The sequence below is a fragment of the Chlamydotis macqueenii genome, chromosome 1 (assembly GCF_036417535.1).
Source record: "Chlamydotis macqueenii isolate bChlMac1 chromosome 1, bChlMac1.mat, whole genome shotgun sequence".
Taxonomy (NCBI): Eukaryota; Metazoa; Chordata; class Aves; order Otidiformes; family Otididae; genus Chlamydotis; species Chlamydotis macqueenii.
In genome coordinates, this window is record NC_141556.1 from 137,158,459 (window position 1) to 137,182,179 (window position 23,721).

The 23,721-nt window shown below is 40.8% G+C and overlaps 1 protein-coding gene across 4 annotated transcripts in view; it reads left to right on the top strand.

The window, feature by feature from the left end:
- The window catches only part of MID1 (midline 1), a 186,069-nt gene that overhangs the window by 156,747 nt on the left and 5,601 nt on the right, over positions 1–23,721 (top strand). For all 4 annotated transcript variants that reach the window (XM_086768102.1, XM_086768106.1, XM_086768113.1 and 1 more), the window contains exons 6-8: positions 1,347–1,474; positions 9,530–9,673; positions 21,622–21,783. In XM_086768102.1, the coding sequence (XP_086624228.1) occupies positions 1,347–1,474; positions 9,530–9,673; positions 21,622–21,783 (434 nt within the window). The remainder of the gene's footprint in view (positions 1–1,346; positions 1,475–9,529; positions 9,674–21,621; positions 21,784–23,721) is intronic.

The following is a 23,721-nucleotide window of genomic DNA, read 5'->3' on the forward strand; positions in this document are numbered from 1 at the left end:
AGCCCAGGGCCTGGTGATATGGTCTTCTGAGCAATAAATATGTGCTTTATGGAGATATTCAAAGAAACTCTTCATCTTAGGTACCTGCTTTCTGGTTTCTTAGCAAAGCCATTGTGAAAGAGTTCAGGGAATTTTCCCCTCTAAGTACATGGGTTCAATTATCCTCTAAAAAAAAAAATACCTCTGTACTATCTGTACTAGGATCTACTTTAAACTAAGTTCTACAACTATAGTTGCAAGACAAACAGTGCTGAAAACTGTATGTCATTAATTGTTGACTAGGAAACCTCCTCAGCTCAGCTTTTGAAAACTATGCTGAAGACAATGAGATTTCCTAACTCCATTTTCCTAAAATACTACATGATAAATATATGAAAACATAGTTTTTAGTAAGTATTTGGCCTGGAGCCATTTGAGTAATGGCTACAGAAAAATACTCTAATTTGAGAAACTAATTGAAGCAATCAAAATATTTTGATCTGGTGTGTCAGGAATGACAGATAACTGACGTATCTTGTGTGGATTGTTGTGTGTTTACCTCCAAACTCAAACAATTAACAAATGAGATTTAATAACTACTTTGCTTAAATGGACCAAACTTTCTATAAACGTATCCAGGATCCAGCTCTCCGGTAACACATATTTTGAGATATCAAGCTGAAGGATCTGAAAGATAGATCCTGATGGCAGTTTTCTTGTGAAAGCTCGTCTCTCTGTGTTAATATGGCTGGACAGACAAAAAGTGGATGTAGCTCCTGAAATGAGATAGGCAAGGAAACTTTTCAGTTTTGGAAGAAATGTAAGTACGCACACATGCTTTGTAGGCAAAAGCCTTTCAAAATAAACAGTGGTGACATCTATTTGTTTTATCTCCCCTCTGTGCATTTTGAAGTTAACAGCAGTGTGCTGTGCTGAATGGCTGAGCAGTCGTGGGGATCTGCACCAAGCTCATGGGAGACCAGTGCCAAGGAATGCCTGGAGCAAGCAACTGCTTGGGAAAACAAGGGCTGGGAGAGAGTCAGGAGTGCTTGAAACACAAATATGGTGCTGTTGCTACTTGGGTTCAATGGGTGACTAGAAAAAACAATTCAAAGTATATTGTTGTTTCACCAATATTTTGTTAAAAACTTATCTGACACTGCACGTTAGGCAAAAGCTAAGTAATCAGAGATTTTTACTGGAGACTTCACTGGAGACTTTGCTCACCAAAAAAAAACATATAAAGTACATGTAAAAGTTTTTGTCAAGCTTTTTGAGAATTGATAAAAATCATAATGACCAGGTCCTACCTTGATATGAATGTTACTGTGCCTTGTGTGCTAAAAGACTTTTTCTTTTCATTTTAGGGTTTCCATGGCAACTGCATCCTCCCAGGTTCTAATTCCTGAAATTAATCTCAACGATACTTTTGATACTTTCGCACTTGATTTTACCAGGGAGAAAAAATTGTTGGAGTGCCTTGATTACCTGACAGGTAATTTTTTTCTCAAGGGCTACTAATATATGTTCCTCATAAAACATCAGTGATAGGATTTTCTTCATTCCTCTCTGTGGTCAGTTAACTTTGGTTGACTGCCAGATGCTTACCAGATCACTTTCTCACTCCACCTCCTCAGCAAGACGGGGAGAAAATAAGATTAAAAACTTCTGGGTTGAGATAAAGACAGGGAGATCATTCAACAATCACTGCTACTGGCAAAACAGACTCCACTTGAGGAAGGTTAATGTAATTTATTGCCAATTCATTGTAAAAGTAGGACACTGAGAAATAAAAACAAAGCTAAAAACACTTGTCCCCCACCCCATTCTTCTTCCTCGGCTCAACTTTACTACCAACTCTTCCACCTCCTCCCCTCGAGTAGCACAGGGGGGACAGGGAATGGGGGTTGAGGTTAGTTCATCTCATGTCGTCTCTGCCAGTCCTTCCTCCCCACGCTCTTCCCCTGCTCTGGCATGGGCTCCCTCCTATGGGATGCAGTTCTTCATGAACTGCTCCATTGTGGGTCCCTCCCACAGCCTGCAGTCTCCCAAGAACTGCTTCAGAGTGGGTCCTTTCCATGGGGTATAATCCTTCAGGGATGGACTGCTCCATTGTGGGTCCCCCATGGGCCACAGTTCCCGCCAGAAAACTTGCTCCTGCATGGGCTTCTTTCCACAGGGTGCAGCTTCCTTCAGGCCATATCAGCCTGCTCCAGCATGGGGTGCTCCACGGGCTGCAGGTGGATCTCTGCTCCTCTGTGGGCCTCCATGGGCTGCAGGAGGACAGCTTGCCTCACCATGGTCTTCTCCACAAGTTGTACGGGAATCTCTACTGCAGTGCCTGCAGCACCTCCTCCTCCTCCTCCTCCTTCTTCACTGACCTTGGTGTCTGCGGGGCTGTTTCACATTTTCTCACTCCTCTCAGCTAATGCGCAGCCTTTTTTTCCCCCTTCATAAATATGTTATCACAGAGGCACTACCAGCATCAGTGATGGGCTCAGCTTTGGGCAGCAGCGGGTCTCTTAGAATGAATTGTGTCTCACATGGGGTCAGCTCCTGGTATTTTCTCACAGAAGTCACCCTTGCAGCCCAACCACTACCAAAACCTTGCCACATAAACCAAATACACTCTGCCTCTTAATCCTGAATATATTACCCCCCCATAGCAGCCCCAGAATGCCCCGGGAAGGATTGGATGCTACAGAGCACCACTGGAATGCATTCCCTACCTCCTCTCCTTGCATTCCTCCTTACCAGGGTGTGAGCAAGCGGGAGTGAGAAATTGTTAAAAGCCACCACAGCAGAGTGAAATGCAAGAACAGCTGGAACTCAGCCTGGAGCAGCCAGAGGAAGGAGAGCAGAAACAAAATCCCATTTCCCAGGGGATGGGCGCTCCACCTGTTACCCTCTCCCTTGGGGCTGCCTCCTCGCTGCTACAAATTGCAGCCTGGCGAATTTCCCATCAGCAACCAGGTGGTGTTCAAGCAATCAGCATCCAAGGGCTTGCAATGAAAGATGTTTTCTCCTTCCAGTGACACTGTGTGTTTTCCCCGTCACAGACCTGGAGGACCTCGCCATGCCTGGGACTAGAAAGCAGGCGGTGCGCTCTGCCCCCAGGGCATGGGGTGGGTTCTCCCCAGAGTGGAGCCCCATCTCCCCTCACTGAGAGCCTGGGCCTGAAGAAGCCCACAGGATTAGGTCCTGAGTAATGTGTGATCTCAGAGTATATAATGACTCACAAAGAGAAACAAATTACTGTAATTTAGGGTGTTTTGATTTCCATGCCAGAATTAGAACAATTCATTCCAGTTCAATTGAAAGCAGAAGAGACACGGAGTTGATTTTCGTTTTGCAGGGCCTTTAAGCATCTGCTGTTAACAGCGAGAATTTGCAATGAAAGTCACAAAGCACTGTAAGAAAAGCACTTGAAAATGCTTCCTGGGCCCATTCTCTTAGCCCAGTTTGCAGGGGATATACTTGTGTTATTTCAGAAAAATATGAGAATGTGGAGTCTCCTCATTGCCAACCACTGGATCTTTTCCATGCAGAGGACTTGGTTTCTGGCTTTTCTGCAGAGGAATGAGTGAACAGATTAATACCAGGAGGAGCAAGGCTTGTCTGCATGTACAGGGCAGCACCACCCTTGTGTTACAGAGCCCTGCTATCTGAACGAGAGATTTTTATCTGCAAGAAATTTCTGTATTCACTGTGTAACTGCTGAATACAATCAGTGTTTAACACATACTCAAGTAAATACTACACAATAATAATGTGGTGATAACTTATTATACAGCACCAGTGAAATGTTATGGTGTCTGCCTCTACCGAAAGTCTACTGGAATTTTGCCACCATGTTGAGTATTCACCACAAAATCATAAAAAGCCAAGGAAATGAAAGGAAGGATTAAGAAAAAGCCAGACTCATTTGCTCTAACCTAGGAATCTACCTGTAACATAATCAGCCTCAGCTTCCTTTATAGTCGAAGAAGAGGAATAACCACCTCATTTTAAGGCATATTTATCAGTCAGTTGACTCAATGCTGGAGGTGTCTGTTTCTCCCAGCTGGCTCCAAACGGAGGCTAGACAGGCTCATTCAAGTAGAAGTAATTGTGGTTTGCATCTTCAAAGTTATAAGAGGTGAACTCCATCTAGCAGTCTGTTCCTGCACCCTCCAGGTCTTCTTCCCTTTGTACATCCCATGTCAATATTACCGGCCTAATTGCTGTGCACTGCAGAAAATGAAGGCTGTATCTCTACCAAAATGAAGGGTGGTCTTGCTACAGGGTGCAATGCCACAAAGATCCTTTCTGCTCCTTCTCTGCCTTCTTCCCACCTCATACATGGTCTTGAAAAATTGCTCACAATGCAGTCTAAGGGAACTTGCAAATGTATCAAACAGTTTTGCTATTTCTTCCTAATCTGCCGTTTTTATCTTTGCCCTTGATGGCCAGTGAAGAACAGTTTTAGCTGGTTCTGTCTTTGTACTATTTTTCTTCACATTAATAAATAGCATATGGCTGCAATCACAAAATCCAAAACACATGTCCAAATCATCTGAGCATAAAATACAACCTATGCAGACAGTTAAAATAAGTTTATGTAAATATATGTATGTATGTAATATATATGTGTATATAAAGTTCCAAGAGTCAAATGCACATGATTATTCTCTATTGTTGTTCAGAAACTCTGCAGGATAATTTATTTTATTTTACCCCTTTCAGACCAATGAATGGAATCTTCATAGATCTTAAACTGAAAACTGTGTGACAGAGTGAATTGGGCTTTATTTTTGTCATATTTCACAGTTAAGTAAAATGAAGACCCTTTGTAAGTCCTAGTGGTACATCTGCGTTGTGAGTCAAGTGAAGAAGCTTATATTATATCAATCGTCTGTACTGTTTCTGATCAAAATGTCAAAGCCTGAATTCCAGCTTCATTCTGTCTGCTGTCAGTTGCCATCAAAGCAATTGACCTTGGTTGTCTTCTGGGGATTTTCTTCTCCTTTGGTTCTTCCCAGTGTACTGTTTCTCAGATCTTCATCCTCCATTTCCCCAGCCCCGGTTTTCGATGTGGCACATGGAAGTTTGCACCTTTCTTTCTTCTAGGCTATTTTTTCCCCAAATACAAATTTAACTAGTTTGTGTTTATCATTTGCACAGCTATCTGTCCAAAGCTTCTGCTATCCAAATGAAAAATCTCTGAAAGTTGCCAGCCAGACATTGAGATGTCAAGCTCAGTAGAGTAAAACAATACCCTTAATCTTCCTCTGACTGTTCTATTCGCTGTATATGTAGCCTTGATGTCTTTTGAAAGCTTTCTTATCTTGCCAGTTGCTCAAGCTCTTCATCTGGAACTCATCTTTTTCTAAACATTTATCTAGCTAGATCCAGGCAATGTATATCATCACTTGCAAACTCTCTGCACAATATTACTAACATGAGGACTTTTTTTATCCATTGTGAATCAAAAATACTTGTTCTGTGTGTTAATGCTTTGAAATCAATTGCAGGAACATCTATTCTTCGACCTTGCGATTTGCCCTGCTTCAGAAATCCCATCTGAAACAATGATACATTTTCTTCATCCATCACTTTAGCTATGACTGTACTAAGAAATATGCATTGTCTAGCATATACCAGAAGTTTTTTTCACATGAAAACAACTTCATTCTGGAAACCCTTCACAACCTATCTTTCCTCTTATCTCTTTCAGTATTAAAAGATCACATCTGATGTAACTGTGCCTTTCAAGTTCCTACATGCTGGTTCAGTCTACTGTTATGATACACCATGGAGCCTGTGACCAACAGCTGAGAGAGGTTCAGAGCAGCTTCCTCAGCTCTTTCATGTTCATACCAGCAATATGAATATTTCTAGCACCATTAAGTCAAGGAGGTGGCTTAGATCTTTGGGTTTTACTCAGTATTAAAATCAGTAAGGAACCTTTACAAAGTCATCACCCCATGCCACCAGGGAGGTGGAGATCTAGCAAACAAAAGGAAGTTGAGGTGGTTTTAGTCAATCTCTGTGAGCTGGAGCTGAAAGTATTTAGAAATAGTCTCAATAGTCACCCAGAAGCCACTTTATTCATGCTGAAATTCACCGATGAGAGGTGAATCCTAATTCACCTCCAGATTCCCTAAACTGCCTCTCAGGTCTATGGACCAAGTGACTGCTTTCAGTCTGCTTCAGAGCAAAAGCCACGCAGATAACATTGAACATCAATGGGTGGGTTAGACTAACCTGGTTGAAAGGGAGTAGGTGTACTCACAAGGTCAGTTACTTCTGGGAGCAAATTTAAGAAACTGCTTTTCTAATATTAGTTATTGCCTTTCAGGCACTTCAGATGCGATTCCTGACTATTTAAGTGTGCCTGCTCAGTTTTGAGTTGAAGTCACACAAATGAACTAAAACAGCCTTCAGCAATGATTTTCACTCTTGTCAGAGAGTGTTGATTCATGAATGCAAGTGGATGAAAGTCAATTTGACTGAAGCAGTTACCACTCCCAGATGTTTGCCCTGGTCCTCTATGGAGATTGCCACCCCATGATCAAGGAGAGCTACAGATGTTAGGAAGCAATTCCTTAAACCTCCGCAGCTTTCATTGTGCCTTGCTAAGTCTCCTGGCACTGAGTTCAGGTTCCCTCACTGCTCAAGGCTGTAAATTTGCAGTTTTCAAGAGCTGCTTCAATATTTTTTTCAGCTCTCCCTGACATTGGGTGGCAGTTTGTAGACAGGAGGCTGCCAGTAACTGAGAGTATGAACAACATCAGCCATCAAACATCACTCTGGTCACTACTGTGAGTCAGTGCTCCGTCCTCACCCTGAAGTGGACTGGAAGGGCTTGTGGGCAATCACTGCTTCTCCACCGGGAAACAGGACCAAAGGGTGGATATGAGGTTCTAGGTCTTCCACTTCTGTGCTGGAAGTGTGCTGGGCTTCCTCTTCAGCACACTCGAGTCAAGGCCACGTGGGGGAAGGTGCTGGTGCAGCACCAAGATCACTCTGGAGTCTCTGTAGAGCTTTCCCTGTGGCACCTGAGCTCCATAGCACTACTAGTAAACATGATCAGCAAGTCACACACTGCCAAATGTAATAATGAAGATAACTGATTAAGGCCAATTTCTTTAATTGCATTACGGCCTTGCACTCTCCAAAGGAGTCTGTGCTGTGGAATGATGAATTTGGCAGTCAGACTTCTACGTTATTTTGAAATTCATAACAAATCATTTGCATGCAGACTTCCCTGTCTGTCTGCGGGAGAAGCAGGTAAATTTTGTTTAATTCTGAGTGGTTTATGAAATGAGTGTTGCCGAAGAGCTGAGTTTCACGAAGTACAGTCTCAGGTGGCTGTGAGTTAATCATAAGAGCAAGAGAAAAGATGTGCTGTTTAGGTCAAATCTCTTTTTTCTGTCATTCTCATTACATGAAGGCCTGTAAATCTCCTGCCATAAGGCCAGCCAGGTGTGCATATGAAAAGAGAACTTAAGCTGTCATTTTCAAAGGAGTTGCAGACACTTAGGTGCTATTGAAATGCAGTTTACAGTTCATTAAACCTTTGGTAATGGTTGCTTTCCATGAATTAATATTTATTATCTGTGTTGTAGTAATAACAGGTACATTTCTCAAGTAAAAGATTTTGCCGTTAGGTGCTGGAGGTAACTGAAGAAGACTTTATTTGAGTACTAGCACATAAAATAATGGATCCACTTATATATTTGTAATTAATTTTTTTTTTACTTTTTTTTTTTTTTTGCCTTTGAAGGATAGGCAAACTATAAAAATGAAGCCTCAGCTAGGGAAAAAAACCTCCAGTAAATTGTTCTGCTGAATACATTTTTGAAATGTAGCTGATAGGACCAATACAGTTCTGCATAGCTTTCACAACAGTTAGTTGGCCTCAGTTAGTACACAACCTCTAAACTGCAGCACTAATCTTTCCTGAGGATTTTGGGGCTTTTCTTCCTCCTTTTGTTTACATTCCTCTCCTGGATGACTGTTCTTATTTAGTTCATTTCTCTCTCTCTTTATTAATAGCCATCTGTCGCAAGGATTCTTCTGTAGAGAAAAAAAAAAAAAAGGCATTGGTAAACTTCCGTGCTACAATATTTAGAGCATCACAAATCACGGTCATATCATGAAACACATTTGAAAGTTTCCTTATGTCCCTTGGTTGAAAGAGGCAGCTTGGAAATGCATCTGCACTTTAATCTTTGGGAACATACATCAGTAAACCAGGCATATGAGCAATAAAAATTCTTCATGGAAAGTAAAATAGATGTTTCATAAAAATAAGTTGTTGCAAAAGTAAAGGTGGAATTCCTTCAGAGGGACTTTTTTTGAGGCCATTATTTGTGGCTAACGGAAGTTAAAGAGCTGACAGCAAAAGTACCATTGAGTGTTGCCTTCCTTTTCCTTTAATTCAGGCATATTGTGGTTGTTTCAGCTTGAGTGCCCTCCCTCCTCCCTCTGTAACAGCTGGAAGGAACACTATTAGGCACAATAATTTTTTTTTTTTTTTTTTTTGCATGATGGTGCCATGTAGGGAAGATGATTAGGAATGAGGCTCCCACTGAGGCAAGTATGCAGCAAGGCCCAGCAGTCTTTCAAAGAAACTCATTTGTTTCTTATTTAGATGCTTGGCTTTCTAGAGAATACAAACAAGGAAAATTTAGACCTGAGAAGTTTGTTTCAAGTTTCAATTCTTTAAATAGATTTTTGTAATAAACCTGTGTGTTAATATGGGAGAAGAATATGTAGCTTGCTACACAGAGATCTTGTTTATTGATTAAAAAAAAAAAAAACAACCAGAGAGACAACTTTTTAGTAAGATGTTTGGATTGTTTTCTAGAATTATTTAATTAGCAATGACATTGAAGTTTAGGTTGTAATAGTCATACACTCATGATGTTATGATAAGAACTCTTTACGTAAGGCTGAAAAAAAAAGTGAGTTGTATAGCCGACATAAATTATATGCATCTATGTTAGAAAAGGTAGCAAGGAAATAAATAAAAATAAACTTGGTGAGATTGACCATGAAAGCATGAGTGTTTGGAGGCTCTGTCAAAATTAAGTTTTTTAAATACCACTTAGCCAATCTCTGGTAATATAGCCTAGGCAAACACTGCTTTCAAGTCAACAGTGAAGCGTGCTGACCCTCCCTATTGATACATGCTTTTGATATGTGAAATTTTAGTGTGATGGTCAGAAACAAACCTAGAAAAACATGTCAGTTGCACCCATTAATCGCAGTTTAATGTGACCACCAACATATCACTTGTGCTAGGGCACCTGAAACTTAAGCTACTTTAATACAGAATATTTTCAAAATCTGGAGTTCCTAGGTGGTTATATTGATGGAAATAATTCATTTGCAACAATTTATTGATAATATAAGTTACTACTGGAATTAGTGAAAAATTGTTGACAAGTCTGTTGGACAGTATAACTGCAAAATAATACATCAGATGCATCTCCTAATCTCAGGTGAGGAGGGAAATATTTTACTGATTGTGTCAGTAAGCCACCTGTGTTGTATCTCACAGCTCCCAACCCACCCACCATTCGAGAAGAGCTCTGTACAGCTTCTTATGATACCATTACTGTCCACTGGACATCGGATGATGAGTTCAGTGTGGTCTCTTATGAGCTGCAGTACACCATCTTCACTGGACAAGCTAATGTTGTTAGTAAGTATAAACGTTCTCTTTCCTACTTCTGTTTCCTTGTAATTTCTTTGTAAATCAAGTGCCTTTAAACATAAATTTACTTATATACCAAGAACAAAAGGAAAAAATATTTTCTAGGAAGATTTAAACCCAAAATTTTAAATCCAAACCAATAATGATTTTCAAAGGTTTTAAATTCGGTTAAAATTCATTCGGATAAATGTCTTCTGTGTTTTTTGAGAGTGCCATGTAGTGAGAGCTTTTGAAGACTAGGAGCAGGGACATCTCCAGCTAGATCAGGTTGCTCAGAGCCCTGTCCAGCCTGACCTTGAATGTTTCCAGGGATGGGGCATCCACCACCTCTCTGGGCAACCTGGTCCAGTGTTCTACCACCATCATTGTGAAATATTTCTCCCTTATATCTACTCTAAATCTACCCTCTTGTAGTTCAAGACTACGACCCTTTGTCCTATCACAACAGGCCCTGCTGAAAAGTTTGTCTCCATCTTTCTCATAAGCCCCCTTTAGGTATTGGAAGGCTGCTGTAAGGTCTCCCTGGAGCTTTCTCTTCTCCAGGCTGAACAGCCTCAACTCTCTCAGCCTTCATTCACAGGAGAGGTGGTCCAGCCCTCTGATCATCTTCATGGCCCTCCTCTGGACCCACTCCAAGAGGTCCATGTCTGTCATGTGCTGAGGACCCTACAGCTGGACACAGTACTCCAAGTAGGGTCTCACCAGAGCAGAGTAGAGGGGCAGAATCACCTCCCTCGAGCTGCTGACCATGCTTCTTTTGATGCAGCACGGGATACAATTAGCCTTCTGGGTTGTAAGCGCACATTGACAGCTCATGTCCAGCTTTTCATCTGCCAGTACCCCCAAATTCTCCGCAGGGCTGCTCTCAATCTCTTCATCCCCCAGCCTGTATTGATACCGGGGGTTGCCCCGACCCATGTGCAGGGCCTTGCACTTGGTCTTGTTGAACTTTATCAGGTTCACATGGGCCCACTTCTCAACTTGCCTCTTGCGTCTTAGGTCTCTTGTTGCAGATGTAGGCACAGGGACAAAGGCCTCATTTCTGTTGTCTGGGCTAGTTAGAACTGCAGCCTTGTTGTCATTTATATACCCTTCACAACTGGACCTTTGTCAGAAATACAGATTAAGTCCTTCCCCTTGATTTTTTTACTGTCTTCAAGGCTACAAAGCGTAGGTGTCAGTTAGTATACTGAAGTCTAGGGTGGCAAACATCAGAAGAACAATTAATATGGTAACTTTGACTTATAATGACATTAACTATCATTGCTTTGTATTTTGTATTGTAGCACATTTTTATTAAATGCATTCTCTATTTTGAATCTGTGGCTTTCCTGAACAAACAAGCTTACTGATTATTTCTCGAATTGTTTTGTTGTTAAATAACTATTCCTCTGAGAAAACTGTAATGTCTAACCTTTGGCCAGAAAGTCAAGACTTCTAGGTTCAGTGCATAGCAATCATTGACTATGAATATCGAGAAGTCACTTAAATTCTTCCTGTTCCTCATATGTTTAATGGGCATACCTCTAACTAACATGTACTTGCTTTATGAAACTGAAGGATTTTGAAATGAACCAAATCAATCCAAAGGCGGAGTTTGTTCAGTATGTATTTAAATTTGGAACTCATTGCCACAGAGTTGATTAAAAGTCTGTTTGAGCTCAAGAGATGACTGAACTGATCATGCAAGAAAAATCCACTGAGAACAATGAAGTGCAGAGACTTCCTCCTGGCTCAGGAAGTCCCCGAGCTGTACGCTGTTTGAGCTTGGGACAGTGTGATGAGAAATGATCTTTGTGCGCTTTCCCTGTTCCTTAACACCTTCCTACGCTCTTGCTTTTGTCTACCGTCAGATACCCCAGGCACGCACTGAGCTAGATAGACTTAGCTCTGACCCAGTGCAGAAGTGATTTTGTTCTTACAAAATTCGTTGAGATGTTTTGATGACAGTCAGTGCTGTGGACATGTTTACATACTTTGTATCAGTGAAAAAATGGTGTGGTCCATGCCAAGTCTCAGCACTGAATCAAACTCTTGCACTGCCTCCTCTGTTGGTGTGAGCACCTCATTTTCTCCATTGCTACACTGGAGTTAGTTCTCCAGGCTATCTGAAAGGTTCTCTGAGGCTTCATGCACTGGCATTTTAAAATCATTTAAAAGTAGCATACTGTGAATATATCATGGTATTTGAGATTTATGGAAAAATCAGGTGGATTTTTGAAATGTTTTGGTTTTTTTTTTGCTGTAACCTCAATTTAATATTTCACTGAACAGCCTAATTTTGGACAACACACTATAAAATTTAACACTGCTGGAAAGACCAAGTAACCTTCAACATATGCTTCTACATCTGAGCAAGCTGGATACCAAAAAGCTCTAACAGTAATTTGGAACTAATTGGAACACAGTAGATAAGGAAGCAAAAGCTTCTCTGATTAATCGCTGCTAAGCAGATAGGTCCTAATGATAACACAGCACATTGCTTGTCTTCTGACCTATTTTTATCTATGGCTTTATGCTAGAAGGCTTTATGCAAGTCAGTTATTGGCACTACGTGAGAACATGGCAGCAGAAAGGTGTGCTATTTCCACACCTTTGTGATATGGAGTTTCACTCTTTGCTTACTAGTGAATAAATAGCAAGGTATTTCATTTTTAGACTGTACTGCAGGTTTCCCAAGTGAAGGCAAAAGCTTTGATCTGCAAACCATGTATCAATTAGTCTACTTTCGGAGATGCAAAATGATCATTTTTGAGCATAGCATGAAGTGCTGAGTGTGCAATCTGAACTTTTGTTTTATCACTTTGCAAAAATGGTGTCATTAAAAGTTTGAAGAGAAAACAAATCAACACTGTAAGAAATTTTGATTACAAAATGGTCTGAACACCTTAAATGACAGTAGAAAGAAATGAAAGAACTGACCAGTTTTCTTTTCTCTTTTTTTTTTTTTTTTTTTTTAATGCAGTAGCTCTTACACAAATATCCTGGCTGTTAGTTTCAGTGTAATTGAAAGCTATAATGCTAACCCAAATTAAATATATGCATATATATGTGTATGTAGAAGGGTTTTCTAAATGCTGTAAAGCTTTTTTTAAATCTCGTTGTTTAATGAACACCTCCAATGGAGATATTCCCACCAAATCTCACTGCTACAGATCTGCCCAGGTTACTAACACATGGGATTCTCCCAGTTCATTCCAACTTTCACTGGTACAGGAGATTTGCCCACTAATGTCCTCATTTTACTCAGAACACCGCTTGGACATTTTTTCACTTTGTTGGATTATATTCTTTGTCCTGTGGAATGATGTAATATCCCAACTTTTATTGATGAGTTTCCAAGATTGTCCCTAAAATATCAGAGTGTACCTCAATAGTGTGGTGTTACACAGAGAGCTATTTTCACTGTAAGTGGCATTAGCAGGCACTGCACTGAAGCCTTCATGTTTTGATGAACTGAAGCTAGGTGATCTTTTTTTTTAAAAAAAACAAAAAAACAAAAAACAAAACTGCTTTAATGGAATGGATTTTGGATTGGCACAAATTTCTTTCTATTTATGGTATTTGCTTGCTGTTGCACATAATTATTTTTAAATGTATTTCTCTGTCATATCCCAAAAAGTTTCCATTGGTATTGTGTGTTGCCTGTAGCAGATAATGTAAACATGTTCATAGATTGTCTTCAGTTCTGTGGTTTTGTAGCCATGAATTACTCACGAGGGAGTAGCTCAAGTACTGCATTATACCAGCAAGCTTTTTTTCCCCTGAGACAATAGGAATCGCTTTGCGTACATACTCACCTACCGTGCTAATGGAGGTTGTTATTTTGGAATACCTTTCTTAAAACCACATAGCCAGACTGACTGCACTTTCCACTCTTCTGTACATATCTCCCACCAGAGGCATATATCACTCAGAGATTGCTAAGAATTCAGTAACAAAAGCAAGCAATGCTATGTTTTTCTAGTGTATTTTCTGTCCAACATAATCAACTATATTCTTTTTTATTAACTGAAAAATCGGAGAGTTAACATTGGATGGAAAGGGTCCAAATAGACTATTTCATTCTGAATCTTATTTCATACAGGAAAGATTATTTCCAAATGTGGCCAAACTGCTTGGCTATTAAACGCTTGGCAGCCCTGTTCTGTGCATAAGAGCAACACAGAGCTTTAAATTAAGCAGTCTTTTATTAAAGCAGTTGTTCTCAGAGTTATACCATTGGCACATTTGCATTTCTGAGATGCAGCTAATCACCTGCAATCTGAATATTGTAAAGGCTTTTAAAATGACTTTGTGACTAGCTAGCTAACATGCATTATAATTTCAGTATCCAATTTCAATAAATTTTCAAGTATTTATTAAGTATACATTTTTATAACATCGTGGTATTGCTTTAGTGTGCTTCAGGAAGGTTAAGATTTAAACACTCAGTTTTTTGCTAACTGCAATACAAGATGTCCTCATGAAAAACATCTCTCCCTTCAAGACAAAAAGCAGCAAATAATTCTCTCTTTCTTGGTAAATGGAATTTAAGTTACTTAGCTTCATTGGCTAAATACTAAAAATCACTGTATTAAGGATACAGTGTACTGTCAGAATCTTCCCAGTGTTACATGTTTAATCTTCCTATGAGTTAGGATAAAATTTTGTTGAAGGATCTAAGACAATTAGGAGCCCAAGCTTCCATAAAAAAAAACAAAAAAAACAAAAAAACAGGAAAATTCTGATTCACCAATTGATTTTTGAAGATTGTAGCTTTTGTCTCTTTCTGGATGTTTTAATTTATTAAAAACAGATTTCTTACAATCTTCAGATTGCTATTAAGGATTTTAAAGAATACATTTTAATGGCACAAAAGCAAGTTTGGGGTAAAACCCAGAAAACTCCTGCCTCTTGAAGAGCATAAAAAGCCTATATTTCTTAAAAAAAAAAAATGATATGTTTTGCAGAAATCCTGTATATTTTATTTTCTTTCACATGGGATTGGAGAGTGGGAGTGGAGAGCTATCTGCTGCCTTCACCTAATTTATTTGTTCTACCAATTTGAATTGCTAATAATTTATTTAAATGAAGTATTTAAAATAATTAAAATACTCAAGAGATATCACTAACGATACCAAGCTCTGTGGTATGGTTGACATGCTGGAGGGAAAGGATGCCATCCAGAGGGACCTTGACAGGCTGGAGAGGTGGGCCCATGTGAACCTCATGAGGTTCAACAAGGCCAAGTGCAAGGTCCTGCACATGGGTTGGACAATCCCAAGCACAAATACAGACTGGGCGGAAAATGGATTTAGAGCAGCCATGTGGAGTAGGATTTGGGGGCACTAATGGACAAGAAGCTCAACGTGAGCCAGCAATGTGCACTCACAGCCCAGAAAGGCAACCGCATCCTGGGCTGCAGCAAAAGAAGCATGGCCAGCAGGTCGAGGGAGGTGATTCTGCCCCTCTACTCTGCTCTGGTGAGACCCTACCTGGAGTACTGCATCCAGCTCTGGACCTCCCAACGTAGGAAGGATGTGGACCAGTTGGAGCGAGTCCAGAGGAGGGCCACAAAGATTATAAGAGGACTGGAGCACCTCTCCTGTGAATGAAGGCTGAGAGAGTTGAGGCTGTTCAGCCTGGAGAAGAGAACGCTCCAGGAAGACTTTATAGTGGCCTTCCAATACCTAAAGGAGGCTTGTATGAAAGATGGGGACAAACTTTTTATCAAGGTTTGCTGTGATAGGACAAGGTGTAATGGTTTTAAACTAAAAGAAGGCAGATTTTGACTAGGCGTCAGGAAGAAATTTTTGACAATGAGGGTGGTGGAACACTGGAACAGGTTGCCTAGAGATGTGGTGGATGCCCCATCCCTGGAAACATTTAAGGCCAGGTTGGATGGGGCTCTGAGCAACCTGATCTAGCTGGAGATGTCCCTGCTTTTTGCAAGGAGGTTGGACTAGATGACCTTTAAAGGTCCCTTCCAACGCAAACTATTCTATGATTCTGTGATTAAATAACCTTACCATGACCTTTGTGCTCCTCTTCCAGTTTTCAAGATATAGTTTATTAAAATCTACCAGTGTAAATTTTAGGAGGATTTACACCCTAGGATTTTTCCCATCTGTTTTTTTTTTTAAAGTGCATCAACAGCCAACACCAGGGAAATAGCTTTACAAATTATTACCTCCAGAATCTGAGAAACTTGTTTTGAAAGCTCACACATCCTGTACGGACATCACTGTCCTCACTGCACCATTCCAGGATGTAATTTAAATTCTCTACATTTTTGCAGGCTACAGTTTTAAAATACATTGTTTTACCACCTGCATAACCCTGTGAAAAGCCCTGGGTTTTTGAAATAAGAAACCTGAATGTAGCCTGGATTAAGAGTGGGTACAATAGGAGACCTTTAGCTCCTGCTGCTGCACCAGTGAGAAGATGTGTGCTTTTCCACTTAACCTGCTGCAACCAACAGCGAGCTGAGGGGGCAGACCTTACACCTGGATGTCCATGTTACCAGGCTGCTTGCTCCTTTCCCTGAACTTTCTTCAACATCTTCTGTTCTATTCAGAAAAGAAAAGCTGTCCTGACAGGGCATACCTGGCGACAAATTATTTTGATGCAGTGACAAAATATTATTTCATACCCAAAAGCTTGGCTGCCACTAGTTACGATTCTCTGTTTTGAAGGATTTTAGATTTGTAGTTTGACACCATCAAAACTTCATTCCTAAGATTTTTGAATCAAAGTTCAGTTTAAGGCCTGTTATCAAATACCTCACAATCAGGAAACACATGGTCACATCATTGAGCCCCTTGGTGCATAGGCGAGAGCCAAGCTTGTTGAGGCAGCAAGATTTGTTGAACAAAGTAACCAAGTCAGTCACTGTACATCCAACATTTATTGTACATTGGTAGTCTGGGATGCGTGAGACTGGAAGGACAAAGAAAAGAAACCCAAGGTATCTTGTGTCATCAAAGAGGTCAGAGCCTTCCCCTGGAACATGAGTCAGGTCAAATGGAGGCTTCCCAACTCTGTCTATTGACTGTGCAGAGGGTTTAGGGTAGGTGAGGTCCTAACTCAGGAACTCTGCTCTTTGCTCAAGGTTAGGTAGGATGAATCTATACCTGCCTACCAGCATTTTGCCATTAACCCCAGCAACAGAAGCCAAGATGTAGCAAGACCTAAAATTATGGTGGCTCTGCCTTCTGTACACAGAAATCTAAATTACGCATTAACTAGATTATTTAATAATATAATATTTTACCCTGAGTTAGTATTTACAGACTAGTGAGTATTGGGTGTGTATAAATCCACATACACAGGAGGAGAGGATAGACTGGAGACTCAACAATGCGTCTGTACCTTTACAGTCCTTCATATATTAGATCCAAATTTTATGCTTTGTTAAGGAGCGATCAGCCTCTGGAGGGTAACATAAAAAGTGCAAGCCTGAAAAATGTGCCCTTTAGACAGTTGTGGTGACTGATACAAATCCAGTTTTGAGATGATTTAGCAAAACTCTGGGCACTTCTGTGTCTGCATAAGGGTTTGTTTATACATGGCCTATGTATAGCGTAGACCTTTACTTTTGAAGTGTGGTTGTGGGAGAAGACACTTCCAGGACTCCTGTCTGGATTAATCCCACTTATTGTCATATGTTATTTGATACCCCACAAGAGGTATCTGAGTTAGGGATTCCTTGGCCATCCGGGATTCCCTCTCAATCCAGAGCTTCATTTTGTTTTCTTTTAGCTTAACACTTATTTTGCAACTGCACCTATGAACCAGGTAAGTGATGGTCTCAATGCAAAATCAATGTGGTAGTTCAGCTACGGAACAATTGTGTCTTTACTTTAATACCTGTGGCAAATTTTTATTGGGAAAAGATTAAGATCCCTCTGAGCAGTCAGTGAAATATTTTATGCCAGGAAACTGCTGCTTTTATTTCCTCTCTTCCTCTTAGGAAACCCATTCACACCCAGCCTAAAAAAATAAATATTATTCAGTAGGTATGGTTCAGTGAAACAAGATGTGGACTGACGTTGCTATAAGGAGTTTACTACAGGTGCTATGCACAACTGGGGTTTTCATGGGGTATAACACTGGGCTCTTTTTTTCATGAGGTAGACAGGTGATTGCTCTGCATGATCTAGTTTTTCAACAGTCTTGAGAGAAACAGTTCTGCAAGATTGCTTTCCTTTGCTGCTTCTATCCATATATAGCGAACTGTTTGAATCCCTTGTAGCTGATATTTAGGGAGGCTGCATGTGGCCAGGATGTTCACTACTTGGAGCATAAGGAACATAAAATAATTCTTTTTTCCCGGTTTGCACCAGGAAACTGCAACAAAGAAATGTTCTTATTGTGGTAAATCATGGTCCAAAGGCTACAAGCCATGTGTGCATTCAGCCACAGGCTTAGACTTCCAGACTTCAAATCATGGTGGCAAGGGGATTTATCTTACCTCATTTCAGATACCTGAATTTAGAGATCTCACCTATTCTAGTCACCTAGGCTTCCTCTGTGGCCAAAAAAAAAGAGAGGCTGTTGTAGGTAGGTAGGTAGGTTGTTCACACCTGGAAAAGTGATAGAAACTACTTCTGCATCTCCTCAGTGTCCAGAAAAATACTTTAGGCGTTGCAGCTCTTCATTAGATGATAAGGTGATATGAATCCCACCTGAAATTGTGCCTCAGTTATCCATTTACACACCAGGATGAATAGCTGCCTACCTCTCAAGAATGCTATGTAGTATAAGAGAACTTTGAGACAAAAGCTACATAATTCTTAGATTGAAATTTGGGGTATGCATTCTGTTTCTAATGATATTTTGTTATAAAAAGCACATCCCAAATTAGGAAGGACTCTCTCAGTATGGTTATGAATTGTCTATGAATCTATAAACCTGTATCCCAGGTCTTTTTCTTTCAAGTTTTGTGTCCAGTAGCCTTTTAATTTTTACTTTACATAAAGGTCTTGTATTGCCTAATATGCAGAGCTGAAATTGCTACTGGCTTCTAAAATATTCTCTTCACTAGGACTTACTAGTTTACTGGTAAAACATGAGTTAAAAGCTGATTTTTAATAACATAGCAGCTTTCATAGCATGTTCTATGCCTGGTAAAGGCAGAGACAAAGAAGTCTGTCAGGTTCCTAATCCTGTCAAGCATTTTTCTTTTAAGTTTTCCAGCCTTACATATGTATATGCATGCATACACTTGCATCTGCACAAATCTTCTTCTAGCTGTAGAAAGCTTTCAGACTGGGGATCCGTTAGACCAAGAACTGTTCAAAATGTACAGTGATGTGTAATGGACTGCCATTGCAGTGATATCACAGTAGGAAAAATTTATGTAGACGAATAAGTACATCTTAATGGAGTATTTTCCTCTTTGGCAGATGATACTGCTCTTCCTTTATTTTACTTACTTCCTACATATTATGCTTCTGTAGTTGGCATCAAACATACCCAAAAACATTTGTAAGTGGAAAATTATCCACCTCTTCACCAGCTGACATCTAACCACAAGGACATAAATAAAAAAGTTGCATCCATTAAATTTGCTGGCTTTGATTGCATCCTAGCAAAGTCTGGAGTGTAAGACCCAAAGTTTGCTCTGGAGACCATGCTCTACCCTGTTTGGCCTCCCATGATTTTTTTCAGGTCCTGAAGAATGCATACCTGGGGACTATCAGCAAAGGTGCTTCCCTGGCCCTCCTATCTTTGTAGCTTACATTAGTTTTCTGAGGCTTAAACTGAGTTCATTAATCCAAACAGTAGATTGAGGGAATCTCAATAATCCTGTAGTTCTTAAGCAATAAAGAATTTGTTGTGCTGGGATGTGAAAAATCTCAGACTGCTCATGCCTCCACTGAATAATTTCTTAAATGTCCATTTTTAATGGTTGACTTCACATAGCAAGAATTTAGAAGGTACCTTGTCTGAGGGCTGATGAAATGAGTTAGTGGAATTAAGTAGCAACTCAGTAAATGTAACAACACTTCAAAAGGTGCACAAGTGAAATCCAGATCATAGAATCATAGAATAGTTTGGGTTGGAAGTGACTTTTCAAGGTCATCTAGTCCAACCTCCTTGCAAAGAGCAGGGACGTCTCCAGCCAGATCAGGTTGCTCAGAGCCCCATTCAACCTGACCTTAAATGTTTCCAGGGATGGAGCATCTAGCACCTATCTGGGAAACCTGTTCCAGTGTTTCACCACCCTCATTGTAAAAATTTTCTTCTTGATGCCTAGTCAAAATCTACCTTCTTTTAGTTTAAAACCATTACACCTTGTCCTATCACAACAGGCCCTTCAAAAAAGTTTGTCTTTGTCCCCATCTTTCATACAAGCCTCCTTTAGGTATTGGAAGGCCACTATAAGGTCTCCCTGGAGCCTTCTCTTGTCCAGGCTGAACAGCCCCAACTCTCTCAGCCTGTGCTAATAGGAGAGGTGGTCCAGCCCTCTGATCATCTTCATGGCCCTTCTCTGGGCTCGCTCCAACTGATTCACCTCCTTCCTCTATTGGGTGCTCCAGGTGTGTACTCCATGTAGGGTCTCATAAAAGTGCAATACAGGGGCAGAATCACCTCCCTCGACCTGCTGGCCATGCTTCTTTTGCTGCAGCCCAGGATACAATTGGCCTTCTGGGCTGCGAGTGCACATTGCTGGCTCATGTCCAGCTTTTCATCCGTCACTAGCCTAAATCCTACTCCACAGTAGGGCTGCTCTCAGTCCCTTCATCCCACAGCCTGTATTTGTTTGTGGCATTGCCCAACCCATGTGCAGGACCTTGCATTTGGTCTTATTGAACCTCATGAGGTTCACATGGGCCCACTTCTTGAGCCTGTTAAGGTCCCTCTGGATGGCATCCCTTCCCTCCAGCATGTTGACCACACCACTGGGCTTGGTGTCATCTGCAGACTTGCTGAGGGTACATTCAATCTCACTATCTATGTCATTGATGAAGATATTAAACAGTACTGGTCCCAGTACAGTCCCCTAAGGGATACCACTTGTCCCTGACCTCCATCTGGACGTTGAGCCACTCACCACTACCTTCTGGATGTGACCGTCCGACCAATTCTTCATCCACCAAACAGTCCACCCATCGAATACATATCTCTCCAATTTAGAGAGAAGGATGTTGTGAGGGATCATGTCAATGACCTTACAGAACTCCAGGTAGACAGCTCTTCCCTTGTCCACTGATGTAGTGACTTCATCATAAAAGGCCGCTAGATTGGCCAAGCAGGACTTGCCCTTGGTGAAGCCATGCTGGCTGTCTCAAACCACCTCCCTGTCCTCCATGTGCCTCAGCATAGCTTCTAGGAGGATCTGTTCTATGACCTGCCCAGGCACAGAGGGGAGGCTTATAGGTCAGTAGTTCCCAGGATCCTCCTTTTTACCATTTTTTTTTAAATGAATGCAATGTTTGCTGTTTTCCAGTCAGCAGGAACTTCACCTGACTGCCATGACTTTTCAAATATCATGGAGTGTGGCTTGGCAACTACATCAGCCAATTCCCTCAGGACTCTGGGATGCATCTCATCAGGTCCCATAGACTTACGTATGTTCTGGTTCCTCAGGTGGTCACTAACCTGATCTTCTCTTACAGTGGGAGGGACTTTGGTCCCCCACTCCCTATCCTTCAATTCATCCACCTGAGAGATGTGGGAAGAGGGGTTACCAGTGAAGAGTGAGGCAAAAAAAGCTGTTGAGTACCTCAGCCTTCTCCTCATCTGTTGTTACCAGTTCACCAGTCTTGCTCATCAGGGGGGTATGCTTTCTTTGACCTTCCTTTTCTGGCTGACATACTTGTAGAAGCCCTTCTTATTATTCCTTGCATCCCTTAATCAGTCGCTTGGTGCTCAGGAGTGGTCTAAATGTTCCTTTGTTACAAAGCGTTTAGTATGTTATGACTAATGTGCTCTGTTTGAAATTGCAGGTTTATGCAACTCAGCCGACAGCTGGATGATTGTTCCCAATATCAAACAAAACCACTACACAGTGCACGGGCTACAGAGTGGCACTAAGTACATCTTCATTGTTAAGGCCATTAATCAGGCAGGCAGCAGAAGCAGCGAACCCGGCAAGCTCAAGACAAACAGTGAGTAACATGAAATCCGGCATGCACACATTCTTCTCCTTTCTTGCCTTTCTTTTTAGGTTTGATCTTTGGAAGATACAAGAGCAAAGAGCAGTTTAACTTGTTTGAAGTGCTTCCCACAATGAAAGCCATTTATTTAACTCAATTCAAGATTGCCAGAGTCTTCGGTAGTGCAGAAATGACTTTTTTTTTTTTTTTTTAGACAGGCATCTGTAGTTTGGTCACTGGAAATATCATTTAGGAACAGAGCTATCACATCTGAAATGATTAAAAATACTTTTTTTGTGGTTTTGTTTTGATGTCCTCTCTACTCTTTTTCCTCTACAAAGCAAAACCTCTTCTTATGTTTGCAATAAACCATTTTATTTTTGTATAATCTTCATAAGATAATTGCTAGTTTAATTTTATCCTCCAAAATTATCTCTTTCTTAGGACACTGGAAAACTTTCTTAGCTCCATCCCCCTCAGCTTTTTATGGAGTTCAGCAAGGTGGTAGAGTAGTCAGAGATCCCACTTCAAAAAAACAATGGTTACACAAATTATTAGCAGATGTAGTGCAGCAATTTTAAGACTGGTTTTCAGCTTTTTTCTTCTTGTGTCCCAGCCAATCCCTCACTCATGTAGTCATCACAGGCAGCTCTGAGAACTGGAAAGGGAACACTGGGATTTGTGCACCCTCTGAAATCTGCAGGGAGGGTGCTTGAAGAGGGATGATACTGAATGTTGCAAGAAGGAGGCTGCAGGGAATGGCACGTGCATGTTTCTAGTTTTCCCCTTTCTCCTGTTAATCTAGCTTTCATTTCTGTGTGAAAGCTGCTCCTACAAACCCCACATCTGCTACCAAGAATCTGCTTATTGTTAAACCTGGTAACCTACAAGCAAATGCATAACCAGAGGACCCATTTGGAAATGGCAATCTTTTATTCTTGTGTCCCTTTGTGACCCAGTGTGGCACAAAAGCAGTCTCTCAGGTGACTGTGAGAAATGATGTGACCAGATAGACTTCAGTACGGAGAAAGACATCCTTCAGATGTCATCCTTCAGCAACACGAAAGCTACTAACCAGTTAGAGAGGCAAAGGTATTTTACTGCTGCCGAGCAGTAAGAAAAAGCAGGTAAAATGTGCCCCAAATACTTTCCAATGGGTTCATTTTATACTTGATCATAATACATAACTAAATACACATTATGAAAGTAGATGATAACTCTAAAGCTAAAAGCAGTCCTTATCCAATTCCTCACCCATCTCTTATAATGTTAACTGAGAATTAGTATTGCCTCAATCATCTTCCATTTTAAATGTCTGCATTTTCAGATTGCCTAGAGATCTGGACCAACACATATTAACCGTCACTGTTCAGATTAACTTCATTTCTTCTTACCCCCCACATTAATGCATTCATGTTTAGTGCATAAGAAATGCTTAACTGTTCCCTCATAAACTGGACAATTTACATCTTATTTGAAGTACACATCAGTGCCTCACACAGACCTCATGAGAGTGCTCATTTCTGTTTTCTGTGCATGTCATCAAATCTTCCACTTACAGTTTTTTTTCCCCCTTGATATGAAAGGCAGTCAGAAGGGAAAAGGAATTTGCTGGACCACTTATGGAGTCATACTTTCCTAGTTTTCTCCTGGTGGAGGTAAATAATCGTCCTGCTTTTTGACACAATGAGCAAGCCTGTCAGAATTGCGGAGGACTTTATATATCTACAGGATTCAGTTTACCAAAAAAGCTTCCTGTTATTGTCTACAAACCTTCTGCTACAGCTGAAGATTACTTGCCAAGAGCAACAGCCTCAGTAATGTTTTTACACCATATTATTTGGACCAAGTTACAGTTCACTTCCTTCTTTTTAATGCATCATATCCAGCACCACATAGGCATCCTTCCAAAGCGGTCCTGAATTGTTGACTGTGCTTGATATAAATAAA